The following is a 16,280-nucleotide window of genomic DNA, read 5'->3' as shown; positions in this document are numbered from 1 at the left end:
GGGATGGAGAGCTTTGTCCAGCTGAGGCACCCGACGTTTCTTGACGGGGGCCGGATTGCACCCGTGGATTTGCTTGACCGTGTTGCGTATCACGAAGAGGCGGGAAGTCCTCCACCCTGAATGCCGGAATGTTTTCCTTCTTCCGTCCTGGTTGACTTCTTGTGGACGCCTGCTTTCGGATCCGCTTGGAATCCTCGCGTTTGGGGCACTGTTTGTCGGACCCTTGATGAGCTCCACCACAGTTGGCGCATTTGCACGTGTCCGACTCGTCGACAACGCACTCGGAGGATACATGATTTTGGGCGCATTTGCCACAGCGCGGCTTGATGTAGCAGTTTCGGGTGCCATGCCCGAAATTCAGGCAACGCTGACACTGGGTGACGTCGTGACGGCCGCCACGGTATGGCTCCCATCGGACAATGATGGAATTGATGGAGCGGATAGCCTTCAACGCATTAAGCGTCACCGTTCCCTTCTGGAAATGCACCAGGAAAAGGCAATCCGGATATTTATTGACGTTCTCGTCCCTCCTTGTCGGAAGACGGCAGTTAGGGCCAGCTTGCAGCGGTTCTTGATTTCCGCTTCGATCAACTTCGGGTCAAAGTTCGGTAGACCCCTGATGACGACCTTGAATGGTTTCTCACCGGGAATGTCATGGGTGAAGAATTCCACCTTGGAAGTCCTCAGGTGGGCGATGACCAAGTCATACTCCGTTTTCGTACGGAGCACCACCTTGGTGCCGACTCTGGTTGACTTTTCCTCTTGAACTCGCGTGGCGCACTCTACGTTGGTGGTGCATAAAAAAGGCCTATAGAGCATTTCCAGCCCAAAACGCTAAAAAATATGTCAATTTTGTCTCGACCCCTTCCGATTTGAATGAAACATTGCTCACATGTTCGCTGCTCTCAATGGTTGCATTTTTCATTTTAATATGATTTTTTTCTGCACAGTAATTTTTGAAAAGGACGTATTAAAAAAAATCATAACATGAAAACTATTGATCTGATCAAAATGAAGTTGAAAAAGAAAATGTAGGTAATTGAATTATCTTTAAGAAAAAAATACACTTAAATAAAAAAAACTCAGTAAATTAATATTAAAAAAACGTATAACGTCAAATGGAAGATAACCTTTTTTGCTGTTTTATGTAAAACGTTGATTACCTCAAAACACCCCTCCTTCAATCTTTATAATTTCTTTAATCAAGAAAACTGAAGAAATGTTAAAAAATTGTATGAAACTCTTCTGGTAGGCTGGTAGCTTGCTTAAAAAAATCCATTTTTTTTAAGTTTATGAAATTGCCTATTTTTTAGTAAAATAATAATTTTGCATATACTAACTTTTTTTATCTAAGTTCATTCGTTCTCAAGTTAATGTGAATTAACAATAATAGTAATAGATGTTTTTCCATGATTTTAAATTAAAAAAAAAAAAACAAATAATTCATTCTGAGATATGGCGGCTGTCATACTTACCCGTTTCTATTGAGATGCAGCGGAAGAGAAACACGTTGATGTTGTCAAATTAAAGATTTGTATTGGTGAGATAAGAAACATTTTTTTGCAACTCATAATATTTGAATACATTGAATATTTTGCGTGTATCGTTAGAACTAGAGAATATTTTTACTGCAATTTGGTTGTTTGAAACTGGAATATAGCAATGATATTTTCGATTTCCAGGAATTGGTTTCACTCAAATATCGGATCAAATTCCTTGTCAGCCTTTTTGTATTCTTCCGTAGAAGAATAACAAAATGACAATTTTGTTTGAAGGTCCTCTTTACGGCTATTTGTCCAGTCATACAGTTGTTTGGGGTTCGTTATAGTGTGCTCGTGTTGCCTAGCTAAGCTTGCTCTGGTTGCCAGTCTCTTAAGGTCCTTATTATCGCTACCACTTCGAAATTTTAAGTGCACAAATGTAAACTTCCACGACACTTACTACAACGAAACTGTTACTCCACGTTTGCTACACTGCAGCAAACATGCATTAGCAATTTCAGGTGAAATGGAGCTCTAATTTCCGAGTTTTGTGTAATTGAAAATTCGAGGTAGAAGTGCATTTATAGCCATTTGTGGACTCTACAATGAATCACCTTAAGAGTACCTCCAATTGCATCACAAGGACCTTTGCCGTGTGAAGTTCCAAAAAAATGTCATTCAATTCACTGGCGTGCACAGGGTGGGGCAAGGTGGGGCAATTGCCCCACCTTTTATAAATAAGATTTTTATTTCCACATTTACAAAGTAAGGATAAAAAACATCTAGATTTCTCGATAACTTGATTTGAAGGTAATATTAAAACCCTTTAATTGCGTTCGTTAGTTCTAAAATCGTGAATCACATTTAACTGAAAATTTCTGGTGGAAACACTTTTGTGAATGTAAAAGCAAGGTTTTTTACTTTTCTGGTGCATAATTTGCATCGTTCTGATGAATGCAAGCTTCATTGAAAATTTATGGTGAAGAAGCAAAGCCAGCATGAAGAGGCAAAGCCTGAAAATTGTACCACAAAGGTGCATGGTGAAACAAACTTCACTCACAATGTTTGGTGCACCGTTCTGGTGAATGGAGGAGCATGCTCTACTGAAAACTTCTGGTGTGAAATTTGCATCGCTTTGATAAATGAAATGAACAGAAAATTTCTGGTGGAACACTTACACTAGTCTGGCAAATGAAAGCGCAAGATTTATTTAAAATTAAGCTAAATTTAAAATTTCTGGTGGAAAATCTGCACCGTTCTGGTGAACGGATGGGCAAGCTTTCGGAAAATGTTTGGTCTAAAATTTGCTGAATAGAGAAACAAATTTTAATAATAATTTCTGGTGTAAAATTTGCACCATTCTGATGATTGGGTATGAAAATAGGGACAAGCTTTAATTGAAAATGTCGGGTGGAAAATGGAAAAAGGAAATCAGCACCAATCAGAAGATTGGAGCAGCAATTTTAATTGAAGGTTAATGGTGGAAAATTTGCATCGTTCTGGTCAATTCAAATTTTCTGGTGTAAAATTTTCTGGGGGCAAGTTTGTATTGAAAATTTCTGGTGTATGATTTGCAATATTCTGCTGCATGGAGGGGCAAGCTGAATTGAAAATTCCTGATCTAAAAATTGCACAGTTCTGGTGAAAGGAGGGGCAAGCTTTATTGAACATTTCTGGTAGAAAAACTACAACGTTTTGGTGAATGGACGGACAAATGAAACTTGATTTCCGAGAAGAACCTCAAGGGTATTGAATTCTGAGGACAGTTCCAAAAGAAAAGATTTCTGGGGATGATTTCATGAAAATACTGTGAATAATTATTTGTGAATCTTGCAGATAGTTCTAAGATAATTTCGAAAAGAATACCGAGAGAATCAAACTTTGAATGAAATTCCAAAGGGATGTTGAGGAAAATTTCAAGGGAATACTGAGGATAATTTCAAGCTAATTCTGGGTTTCTGGAGAATACAGAGGAAATTCTTCTGAAACTTTAGGGGAATTTCAGTTCCAAAGTGTTCTGAGAAAAAAAAAAGTTCTAAAATATTCCGAGAAGAACCTCAAAGATATTGAATTCTTAGGACTATTCCATAATATTTCTGGGGAGAGTTCCATTACAATTCAACGGATAATTTCTAGAGCATCCTGCAGATAGTTCCAAGATAATTTCGAAAAGAATACCGAGAAAATCAGATTTTGAGTGAAATTCCAAAGGGATTTTAAACCAAATTTCAGGCGAATTCCGAGGATAATTTCAAGTTCATTCCGGGAAAAAATTGTGAAACTCTAAAGGAATTTGAGTTCCAAGGTGTTTTATGAAAAAAATCATGAAGAGTTCTAAGCATAATTCCAGTGGACGTCTGAGAAGAATATCAAAAGAGGAGAGTTCTACAAAAATCCGCAAAGGATCTCAAGGATATTGAATTCTGAGGACAGTTCCAAAGCATTTGTGGGGAGTATTCCAAGAAAACTCTGCGAATAATTTCTAGTGAATTCTGCAAATAGTTCCAACATAATTCCTCAAAGAATACCAAGAAAATTAAATTTTGAGTGAAATTCTGAAGGGATTTTGAAGAAAATTTCAAGAGAGTACCGATAATTTCTAGCTCATTCTGGATAATACTGAAGAAATTCTTCTGAAACTCCAAGGGAATTTTAGTTCCAAGGTGTTCTGAGTAGAAGTCAAGAAGAGTTCTAAAAATAATTCCAGAAGAATTTCAAAAAAGCTCATAGAGTTCTAAACATTTCGAAAAGAACCTCAAGGAATTCTAATTTCGCATTGAGTCTTTCTTAATCTAGCGCAGTTTAGCACCAAACGGAATGTTATTATTACTGATGGCTTCCAAATTTATTTACCTTTCCGCACGGTACGGTAAGATTTGATAAAGAGAAACCAATCGTTGAGATATTGTCAAAAGTCTAACACTGCTTCTTGACCCCGAAACTCGGCCTACGGATTCTAAACTCAGCCTAACGCATTGAAACGGCATTGATCCATCAGGTATATTGATAATGATCGGCGGACGGAAACATTCGTGGGTGTGAGACGGGTGTTGAAAACAGACGCAACGACCATCTTCAATACTATTGCTGAGGTCCTGACAGAGATGCAGATTTCTTGGGAGCAAGTGTTGGCAGTATATTTTGACGGTGCCAGTCCAATGGCTGGCAGCACTGCTGGAGTATAAGCCAAGTGCAAGGACGAAAACAGCAATATACTTTTATGAAGAGCTTTGAGTGTGTTGGTTTATTTTCTTTTGACAGATACGCGTATTTCGTCTACTATTGGCAGACTTTATCAGTGCCAAGTACTCAACACCACTGATAAAAAGATTGGATTGATCACGAGCAATATACTGTTTGTTCACTGCTATGCGCACTGGTTGAACCTTGTACTTGTCGACGCAGTGTGCATGCGAAAGGAGAATGCGATTCTTATTGGTCATTCATGTCGGTTTGTCGGTGCTATCACCACCATCTGAAGTGACTTCAGCTGAATCCAACCACCAAGGCAACAACATTGCAGCAAATGTATCATTTTGGTTAAAGCCCTACTATTACAACCACTGATCATCATCCACATTGTCGATGGGATTAAATTGCCAATTCCATTGGCTGTCTGAAAGCAGTTTCCATTGAAGAACATGAACCACAACCGGAGTAAAAAATAAATAAAATGAGTTAAATTGAACAGTAGGGAAACAGTGGTGGGTGGACAGCACCATCTTCCACGCACTTTGGAGTACTCCCCATCCCCATATTAAATGCACCATAGAAAAAATAATTGCCCCTCCTTCACAAGATTCCTGTGCACGCTAGTGATTCAATTTCTAGTAGTAGTAGCAAAATTATGGTTATTTATAGTACATTGATTTAACATTTTAATTGACTAGCCTACCTGGCTCTTCATCTTTGTTTAATTTGATATTCTAATTTAAAATTTGCGTTTTCCAACTGGTTTACAGAATACCTCTATTGGGGGTGTGTTTTTTTTTAATTGAAAAAAGTGAAAACCTATCTACACAGATAAAAATTCTGAATTTTAATAGTGATGTAAACATTCATTCACGTAAACTTGTGTTTCATTTCACGCAACCGAGCAACTTGTAAACAATGTTGTTTACAATAATGGGCTTTTGTAAACAATATTTGCTACACTGCATGGAATGTCTCAGAACTTTACATGATGTATAATGTAAACGTATATGATATGTGACGCTCCATTTATGTCCATTATACTAAACAGAAATCTACACTATTTTTTCGAACTGTGTAACTACGAGTATAACTTAACCTAACGTCCCAAGTAATATTTTAAGTTTTATGAAATACTACAAAGCAACTATAAAACAACATTCATAAAACTCTGGTCAAGGCTATTTTGTCATTAATGCATCCACCAAAACCTCATTAAGACTAGCCCGAGTAGCACACTTCAGTAGCAGAAAGTTGCAACAACTTGTTTATGACTGAAATAAGTCATATAGAAGTTTCCACAACCAGTTTGCAACAAGCGTGCTACTAGGGAGAATATGTCTAGTTGACCCACCCTGGAGAAGGTTCTGAAGGGTGTATTCTCGAGGCTCTTCAAGATTGATTTACTGCAAAAGGTTGTATGACAAAAGCTAATTAGCAATAATAAAAACCCTTTCCGAGTCATTTCCCCTAGCTACTTGCTATAAATCCACTAGTAAAGCATCAATCAAGATAGAAAAGGATTTATGAATCCGATCTTATCAAAATAATTAAAATAGAAACTGATGGAATAAAAATCTTGTTGAATATCCAACTTTATTACAATAGTTCTCATTAAGGGGCCTAGTTTTAAGTGCCTTGTTAAATTTTATGTGAAATGCACGTGAAAACATCGAAAAAAATAAGTCCGCCCTCGTAAATCGTCGATTTGACTAATTATTTTACATTGAAAAAAAATATTCTTCATATCGAGCTAGGCCGAGATTGTCTTTTTTTAATGATTTTCGCATTAAAATGTTTGCTTATTGCTAAATTTACCGAAATATAGTTAAATTCAAGGAAATATAGATTGAAAATCGACGATTGTAAAAAACAAGCAAACTAATTGTAACATGGCGGTGGCAAAAAAGTTGATTTTCATTAATCATTTGTGAAAAAGTTGTTTTGCTTTCAAGAAATCCTTAACAAATTCATAAGGTTTTAAAATGGCTTTTATGAAGAAAACTTGCAGGCTGAATTGTATTTATCTAAAGCCATTTTGCTTGATCCATTTATGGAGGCAAAGTTGCCTGCAAAAAGTTAAACGTCAAAGTTTGTTTATCTTTCGATAGTTGCGCTGTGAGGTCCAGGATTCTCAGTAGGCGGTTTTCTTCCGATGGATTGGGAGCAGTTACTCAAATAGTTTTCGATACTGTTTTGCAACATTTCGTATTTCGAACAGCTAGAAGCGCAATCGTTCCCCAAAAAGATCCCCTTCCGGATGGAGGAGTGCACCATCCAACGATGCAGGGATGTACGCTTGAATTAAAAAAAACGCTTCTATGGATCGGAAACCAGCTAGCCTCCGCTAACAAACAGTTTCAGTGGTTTTCTGTAGGTAGTTATTTTGATTGTCATCTTTTCGCAAAATCTGGAGAAGGCTGGTATGTTTTTCAACTGTCGAAAATGTTTTATGAATTCGAGGGCCATTCTCACTTTACTCTTCTCGGCCAGATGGTCAGTCCTTGATGGTGTGCTGGTTCTTCTAAAGAAGTAAATTTTGCTGAAATCGACATGAATTTTTCATCCTACTTCGTCCATCCTTCGAGATTTCCTTGTCATAAATTTTCATTTTATGAGGAACCATCTTTTAAGCTGTAATTCGAGGGGGGCGACACATCTAAATCTCAAGTTTAGATGCTCAACAAATCTCACACTAGCGAATCAATCTTCGAAAAATCTTCTTTCATTTGTCGCATCTACTTGCCTCGCGCATCATCTTCTTGCAGGAAATCTTCAGAATCGTCAACAATCTTCTTTCTATCTACTCAGCGTGCGTGCAGCTAGCCACAGCATAACACAATTTTTTCTGCATCGTAGATAGAGTCGTCCCCCTCGCTGTAATTAGGGAGTTTATGATGCACTTAAAAAATCCTAAAAAGCAACAATAAATGCTTTTTGCTCTAATGCAAATCCTAATGGTTTTATGGTTGCTTTTATAATGATAGAACACGTGTATAGAGTATTTTATCAAGACATTAATAAACAATTGTTAATGACGTTTATGCTTGAATTACAGAGCAGTTTTAAGGAGGGATTGAGAACTGTTTTAAATTTATTTTTAAAACAAGATAGTTTTTGACTTTCTTGCCAGACTATAAAAGGTTTTTAAAACAGCAAAAAGCTGAATTACTAAGCAGGAATGTTTTACACTCTGAAATGCTATACTTATACTAAATGGATTGTTCATTGCCATCATAAATCAGAGTGGATGCCAAATGGTTACTGAATTGTTAATTGGGGTGCTAGATCACGGATGATCTGATGATTTGATCTCAGACAGGTGTCTCTGAACCTCTCCAGGATGAATACTCTCCGTTCTTCTAATGTCTGAATTCCAGCCAGGTGGTGGATCTCAGAATTTCTAGTCCGTGGGGGACTGTTTAGGACCATCCTAAGAATCTTGTTCTGGATCCTTTGGAGTTTAAGGTGATGGCATTGGGCACAACTCACCCAGATTGGCATCCCGTATTCTATTACGGGAAGGATGATTTGTTTGTAGACAGCAAGCTTATTTTTCAGGGATAGAGTAGACCTCCTGTTGATGAGTGGATACAGTGATCTTATCAAGATGCTACACTTGGTTTTGGTTTTGCCAACGTGCTCCCTGAAAATCAACTTGCTGTCTAGTGATAAGCTAAGGTAGACCGAGGGGGACGAATCTGTCTACGATGCAGAAAAGATTGTGTTTTGCTGTTGGTAGCTGCACGCACGCTGAGTAGATAGAAAGAAAATTGATGACGATTCTGAAGATTTCCTGCAAAAAGATGATGCTCGATGCAAGTAGATGCGACAAATGAAAGAAGATTTTTCGAAGATTGATTCGCTAGTGTGAGATTTGTTGAGCATCTAAACTTGATATTTAGATGTGTCGCTCCCCTCGAGGTAGACTACCTCGACCATTCCACCACCGTGCCGTTGAGGCAGATCTTATTATTCACCGACGGAACAAGTCTGGGAGATTTAAAATGTGGAAAGATTAACCTGGGTCTTTGCCGCGTTGATACGGATCTTCCAGCTGTTGAACTATTCAGACAGGACGTACAGGCCTCTCTGAAGTTTGGCAGTCAGAGCTCCGATGACCCTACTCTTGTAGGCGATGGATGTATCATGTGTGAACAGAGACAACGATGCACCATCAGGGAGAGCCGGCATATCGGAGGTGAACAGGTTGAATAGAATGGGGCCAAAGATGCTTCCTTGTGGAACCTCAGCTCCGATGTTGAAAGCATCCGATGTGATGCCATTCAGGGAGACTCGGAACGGCCTGTTCGATAGATAGTTGTTAATTATCTTCACTAGGAAGATTGGAAGACCGTAGTGCTGTAATTTGAACAACAGGCCATCATGCCAGACATTGTCGAACGCTTTTTCAACGTCCAACATCGCCATGGCAGATGTTTTCAAAACAGACTTGTGCCGTCTGAGAATGTTTGTTACTAGAGTCAGCTGGTGGACGGTCGAACGACCTTTCCGAAAACCAAACTGTTCCTCGAGTTGTTTTCTTCGGCAGATGTTAGGATCCAGTGGTAGACTGCTCTTACAATCAGTTTTGGTAACCCTGAGAGAAGGCTGATTGGTCGATAACTTGAAGGAGAGGACGGATCCTTCCCAGGTTTCCGGATGGGTATGACTTTAGCTGACTTCCAGCACGAGGGGAAGTAGCCAAGTCGGAGGCACATATTGAAAATCAGTGCCAGATGGTTGTAGAATGTGGAACTCAAGTGTTTGAGTTCCAGATTCAGGATGTTGTCGAAACCTGGGGCCATCATGTTTTTAGATGATTTGATATAAGCCAACAGTTCGTCAGCCGAAATAACGGATTCCTCGGGAAAAATATTAGGAATCTGATGGAGGTTTGTTGCGTTTTCAGCAACCTCAGCTTCGTGAGGGCTGACGATGTTTTTTCCGAGATTATGCGAGCTGACATAGTGTTAACCTATCGCGGCAGCTTTCCCTTCAGGGGTTATCAGATGAACCACTGGGTTTCCGTAGCAATCCAGTGGGGTCAGTGGCTTGGATGGTTTTTGTTAGGTGATTACAGTGTGTCTTAAGGACAGGCAGACCAGAGCGTTGGTACTGCCTTCGGATGGTGTTACGGAGTCTTATAAGGTCTTTGTGCAGATCTGTCAAGGTTCAGAGTATTGCTCACCTGTCTGGATACTGGCACGTGTTGTTCCCTGGCCCGGGATATCGAACGCAGACACCGGTCAACGCCTTCGGGCGTCTTCGGAAGGACACCGTCGTCGACAGTGGAGTCGACACAGTGTTGGAACTGATCTCAGCTCGGGAAGCTTGGAATCGGTTGACGGATGAGCCAACTTCGGCCACCACCGAATAGTGGCTTATGCTTATCTTTAACTCCACAAAGGCTAGCACATTTTTTAATGTTTTTGTATTGCGATGCTGCTCTATTTGACATAAAAATACACTTTTGAACAGTTATTTGCGACTTTAAATTTTTTAATAATTTTGAGATAAACAACTGAACTGCTACTGTGTCATGCTTTGAAATAACCGAAATGACCACAAAACTAAAGTGATTTAATGTACCATTAGCATGAAAATAAGCTACAAATGCATGAATTGTACATTGAGAATTATTCCAATGATAGCTTTTGGACAAATATATAGTTTTTAAGAAAAGTCGCAAATAACAACGACTTCTCCATCTTCTAGTGTTGGTTTTTTTGATTTGAAGAATTCTGCCTGCTTATTTTTTTATAAAATCATGATATATTAATTTGCCTAACTTTTCCTTAAAGAAAAATGAAAAATCTTCGGAAGGCAAAGTTTTAAACTCAATATTACACCTATCAGCCGTAGTCCACTGTTCAAATGACACTTCTAATATTTGTTTCTCTTCCACCTTTCCAATAATTTTGTTTCAGATAATGACGTATCGTAACAACACCGACGAACCGACATGACAGCTCATACAAGCTACTTTCGAATTTGTGCCCAAGACGCCATATTTAAAATACGTTAAACACTACCGACATCTACTCATACGATCTCGTCATACCATGAGCAAGGACACGAACCCACGTATAATTTATATTGCCTTGGTTTTCCGTCTCACCTCGTTTGACAGATCTTATCGCCCGTTTGAAACTGGGATGGGACGTGCTGTCAAATCTGAGTACTGCGGAGTAAATCGATTTCATTTTGCCAGCCAATGGAAAACTGCTTGAAAATTTCTTCAAGTTTAAAATTGTTTTGTTTCGCCAAAGTATGTTTTACTGTAATTGAAAACACAGCTGAGTCATGGTTTTTATACTTTCATCATTGAGCCTGTTGGTTTTTGTCTTTGAGCTTACAATTAATAATGTGTTATGAAAAAGTATGAATCATTTTTATGAGATTGCAATGCTTGACGAGAGGTAAGAACAGTAACTGAGTTTGTTGCTTCTGAATTTTTGGCTCCCGTTTGACAGTTCTGACTGACTCCCAAGTGGCAAGCACATTAAGTGAGTCCGCAGTACCCAGTGTCAAATCAGCCTTATGATAATTCTTGCATAAAATTAGTTCCAAACGTAAACAAACCCTGTAGGTTTCTTATGGAACCAGTTATGCGAGGTAGGCGACGATTGTTCGTATCTGACAGCCACCTCCCCCCCTTGGTTTGAAAGTTCGAATCGCTCGTTTGACAATTCGAATTGTGGACAAACGAAAATAGTGCGATCAATAGAGCTAATAAACTATAGAGGAAGAATAGCGCTGCCGTCGTTGTCGAAACATCTTTTCCTTACATTCAATAGGGACACAACTGTCAAAACGAGAAAAAACTATGCAGTTTGACAGTTCTATACCCGGTATTATTCAACATCGGAACAAAGAGAACACCAGCGCTATTCCCAACAAACAATTTTAGCTGCAGATTAGCTTATACAGCCGAAATGTGTCTTATGCAGCTAATTTTTGCCTGTATAAGCTAAGCTGCAGCTAAAATTGTTTGTTGGGTTCTTCCTCTATAGTATATTAGCTCTATTGTGCGATCACACAATATTCGATCTTTTTTTCAGGCGGTTCAACATTAGATTTACATTTTCGTGAATTGTACATACACAAACATTATGGAATCCTGATTTACTAAGAAGTTTAATTTTTTTTTTGGCCGTAAGGCTGCAAATGAGCTAAAGCTAATGTTAGCATCTTTATGGGTTTCCGTAAAATGCAAGTATGGTACTTTGAGCGACATTGTTAGTAGACGTTGTTGTATTACCTGGCGTACACCACCCCTCACTGTAGTGACATCTGTAGACCCATAATCTCTTTTTGCCCCGCGCAACTACACTGAACGAATTTGACATATTCCTGTTATGTGGAAGTCTAATAAATTTGCGCTATAAGATAATCCATTGAAAATGATATGATTGAAAATGTGTCAGGTAAATTCTATATGAATATCTGATACATTTACAATGCTGATAATTTGGTAACTTTTATATGATCGTCGTATGATAAATGAAAATCGATCAAATTATAATTATTAACTGAAATGGATTTGAAGCCCATAAGCATAAGCTACACTTTTCACCACAATATAATATATGTGTCATAAATCAATCGAAGTAAAGTTTATGTGAAAATAACATGAAATTTACTTCTTCTTTTGACACATATATTTAATCGATTTCTAAAAATAAATCCAAAAATAAACATCAGGCAGTGGGAGCTTTCACAGTTGTGCCTTTTTTATTGTAGCTGATTTGGGATTCGATCAAGATCTGTTGAGGTGTGATGCTTTCGGTGTCTGTGCTCGATTCCACTGGGCCACGGCTGACTTCAAGATTGAGCTCGTTCAAATAGCATGAAGTAAGAACAGCTCTCCCGACATGGAATGTAGTGCAACTTTATGCTCGTTTTGCTAGAGTGAAGACAAATAGCACTGACAAATTTATGTTCCGTTTCGGTGGTGTGGTTTGTTCAAATCTTTCTTAATGCACCTGTGTGCAATAAATCAACGACTAAATTATAAGTTCGAGTACTACTTAGGGCTGGAATCTGAATTAGCCGTGTAGAAGGCTTACAATTAGAATCATAGCAAAGTAAATATTACAGTAGAATCATTTTTTTTTTCAATCTCAATACATTCTTTTCTGGAACCAATTATCATATGAATGAGTGTACGTTAACATCGTTGAAAATTGTTTCAATAATTTATAAAGAACAATCATGTAAGATGTATTTTATTGGGAGCGATATTCATCCCAGAAAAACATGCAAAAACAAATGCTTGCTGTTGGATTTCTTAAAAGGCATTTCTATATGACTATTTAATGATTGGGATAGATCTGTTTACAATCTTTAAACGTCAAAAATCAAAGCAAGCTATTACAATGAGATATACATGTTTTCCTATACTGCAAAGTTAAATGACAGTCCAATAGTTTCTACATGTCTATTTACACACGACATATCAACAAACGTCAAAAATCAGTAAAAGCAACTCCACTAAAATATACATGATTATCTTATAAGATATATATTTTAGTGAGCAATATTCATCATGAAAACAGGTATATTTTACTGAATTTTCTCATAGTGCAAACTTATATGATTTTCCATTAGTTTCTAGATGTCTGTTCCCACCCATGACATATCAACAGTTTTTCACCATGAAATATATCAGACAATATTCATATACTTCTTACCTTCGCTAACCACGTTCGAAGCAAAGTATTATCAAGTACTAAGTATGTGAAATTACGATAGAAATCATTCTATATCGCAGTCATAGTTTTTAAGTGATAATCCAATGGAATCTATCAATCATCACATAGAATGAATAAATATGCTGACATTGCTATGTTATAAGATGGATCCAATAAACGGTATATGTCGATTTGTTTCAGTGTACGCTTATATCGTCATCTTCGTACACTCAAAAAATTCCACACGTCTGATCGATGTTGATATTTCATATGCACAATCACATTTATTTTAAGTTTATTTCACCATGGTTCAATGTGTTCTACACGTTGATTTCTTGTGTTTCAAACTATGAAATGTTGATAATCTTTCTCTATCAGTTCAAGTGTATTGCACATTGAATCGCACTACTGTTCAAAACAGATGGATTTGAAGTGTTTTGCATTTCAATGCGATGTGAAATGCTTGTTCTGCAAGGTAAACATTGAAAACATGAGTTGTGACTTCATACTTATCAACCAGCCCCATATATGAGAACAACCATGGGCCAGTGAGATCGAACGAAGGCAACTGCAGCAGCACCACCCCAACAGCCCAGGATCAATTCCCAAATCAGACCCTTTAATTAAAAGACATGTGTATATGTTCTGCCCTCAGCTTTGTTTATATATTGTTCGATTTAATTTTTGAGTCGGTAAAGTAGTAGTCGATAAAGTAGAATATTGTAGAAAAGTGAACTATGATGTGCAAAGCTATTGATATCAGCATGTGAGGCACATAGAATCCGTGTGCATGTGAGTGTTATAAGTAGAGTGACAGAAAATCTCACGTTAGTTTTTATTATGATTCAAGCGATATTTTTTATCATTTGAGATTGTAACGATTGATGTGTTGAGTGAGTTACCATTGCATATCACTAGTGATAACGGATCTATTGTGAGAGCAAATCGATATTTTTTTATCATAAGTGGAACAACACTGGTACTAGGAGATCTCTATGGGGTGAGCTCCTTAGACACAATATGGTCAGAGAAGTACCTAGAGAATTTATCTCATTTATATGTGGAATATGCTGACTAAGGTCCTATAGTCCATTGTAATTGTCGGTTGGTGTCCAGGTCGTAACGTAATGCATCGGGAGGGGTGAAAAAGTGCCGTCATCGGCACTTGACAAAAGTTGTAGCTAGCATCAAAACCTACAAAAGCTTCATACATTATTTTATGGGATTCTGTTGATGGAAAAAATTGGAAGCAAATGAATGTAAATGAATGTACGAAATCAATGTAAATGATTTTCCATGCCTGAACATAAGTTACCGCATTTTTAACGAAACTAATTACACAGAACTCAAATTTCAGTTAAACTCTGTGGACCTAGAGCTCCAGCTAAACTGCCTTTAATTACACTGACTATGGGGAGATAATGAATGTGTTATTCAATTCTAATTAGCAGATTAACAAACACAATACTAATGCACATTCCTTTATACCTTTCGTTCCTTTTGCAGGTGTCATGTCGATGAAGGAAGTCGATCAGCAGATGCTGAACATCCAGAGCAAGAATAGCAGCTACTTCGTGGAATGGATTCCGAACAATGTGAAGGTGGCTGTGTGCGATATCGCTCCACGTGGCCTGAAGATGTCGGCAACGTTCATCGGCAATACGACGGCGATTCAGGAGATCTTCAAACGTATCTCCGAACAGTTTACGGCCATGTTCAGACGGAAGGCTTTCCTCCACTGGTACACAGGCGAAGGCATGGATGAGATGGAGTTCACCGAGGCGGAGTCCAATATGAACGATTTGATCTCCGAGTACCAACAGTATCAGGATGCGTCGGCTGAAGAGTACGAGGATAACGAGGAGATTATCGTGGAAGAAGGTGAACAAACGGTGGAGTAGGCCCTAGCACGACTGGTGGGCCGCTGTTTGTTGCCTTTTCGGAAAATGTGTTCCATATTTACAAACAGAATTTATGCATAAGACGATTATTAATACAGTAAATGTAAAAGATAATGTTGGATCTTTTTTTGTGAAATAAATATTTGCCATTTTAGAAAAGAAATTGTGAAACTTGTTTTATGGATCGAACCGTGAGGTTCGTTTTTTTCCCGTGGATTTTTTTTTTTTTTGCTATAATCGGTTGATGATCTGGTAAAAACCAGTTCTTTAAGATAAAATAAGTCTTGCGAGAGCTGCATCTCATTATATCTAGTTCTACGTCCGCTAACAAACTGTTGCAAAGCCAAGTAGAACCTCCTGAACTTGACTATTGGCCTCGAGAAGGCTTGTCCATGCACATCAAAAATCGACTACATCCGAACATCTTTTATCTCAAATCGAGGGAAGACATTCCGTGCAAGCTTTACCTCAAATCGGAATAGTTCATGTTGGTCTTCGCTGCCTTTAGGTTCAATTGGCTAAACCTGGTGAGTTCGTTCCCGTCTGTCCATTTTAGCGTTTCAAACCAGTAACCCTGGTAGATCACCTTTTCGTGGTGCGTTACTGGTATGCGATCTACCACCGAACCCTAGTCATGGCAACTTCAAACCAGGGGAACAAGATTTTTCAGTAATCAAAGCAACACATTTGAGTCCTTGTTACTTTTTATGTTTAGTTAACAGTGGCAAGACTCGGGTAGTGACCACCCCCGTTATGAATTTTTATTTTGTATATTTAAAATCATAAATATTGGTTAAGTTCATAGAGTATATAGGGGAAATGGATCTAACGTCGGCCTAAATGCCCCTAGTTTGGGTCCAGTTATTGGTCCAGTCTTAGATCCTTAGGCCAACACAAGAGCCGTTTGCCCTATATGATCCATTTGCCTTTGTTCTTCTCTACCTTTCCCTCTCTCAGAAAGCGAGTAATGGCACTATAGCCATAACCCATAAAAGGTCAGAACAATAATG

At 38.2% G+C, this 16,280-nt stretch overlaps 1 protein-coding gene across 2 annotated transcripts in view; it reads left to right on the top strand.

Annotated features, from left to right (window-relative positions):
• The window catches only part of LOC135697468 (tubulin beta chain-like), a 56,751-nt gene extending 41,407 nt beyond the window's left edge, over positions 1–15,344 (top strand). The window contains exon 6 of one of the 2 annotated variants that reach the window (XM_065217210.1): positions 14,876–15,344. In XM_065217210.1, the coding sequence (XP_065073282.1) occupies positions 14,876–15,270 (395 nt within the window). In that variant the 3' untranslated portion in view covers positions 15,271–15,344. The remainder of the gene's footprint in view (positions 1–14,875) is intronic. The other variant, XM_065217211.1, reaches the window with a different exon arrangement.
• The last annotated feature ends 936 nt before the right edge of the window (positions 15,345–16,280 follow it).

Source organism: Ochlerotatus camptorhynchus, unplaced genomic scaffold (assembly GCF_037179485.1).
Source record: "Ochlerotatus camptorhynchus isolate MF236.1 unplaced genomic scaffold, CSIRO-AGI_Acam_v1.1 ptg000070l, whole genome shotgun sequence".
NCBI lineage: Eukaryota > Metazoa > Arthropoda > Insecta > Diptera > Culicidae > Ochlerotatus > Ochlerotatus camptorhynchus.
Note: the sequence above shows the minus strand (reverse complement) of the source record. Positions and strands in the feature narration are given on the sequence as shown.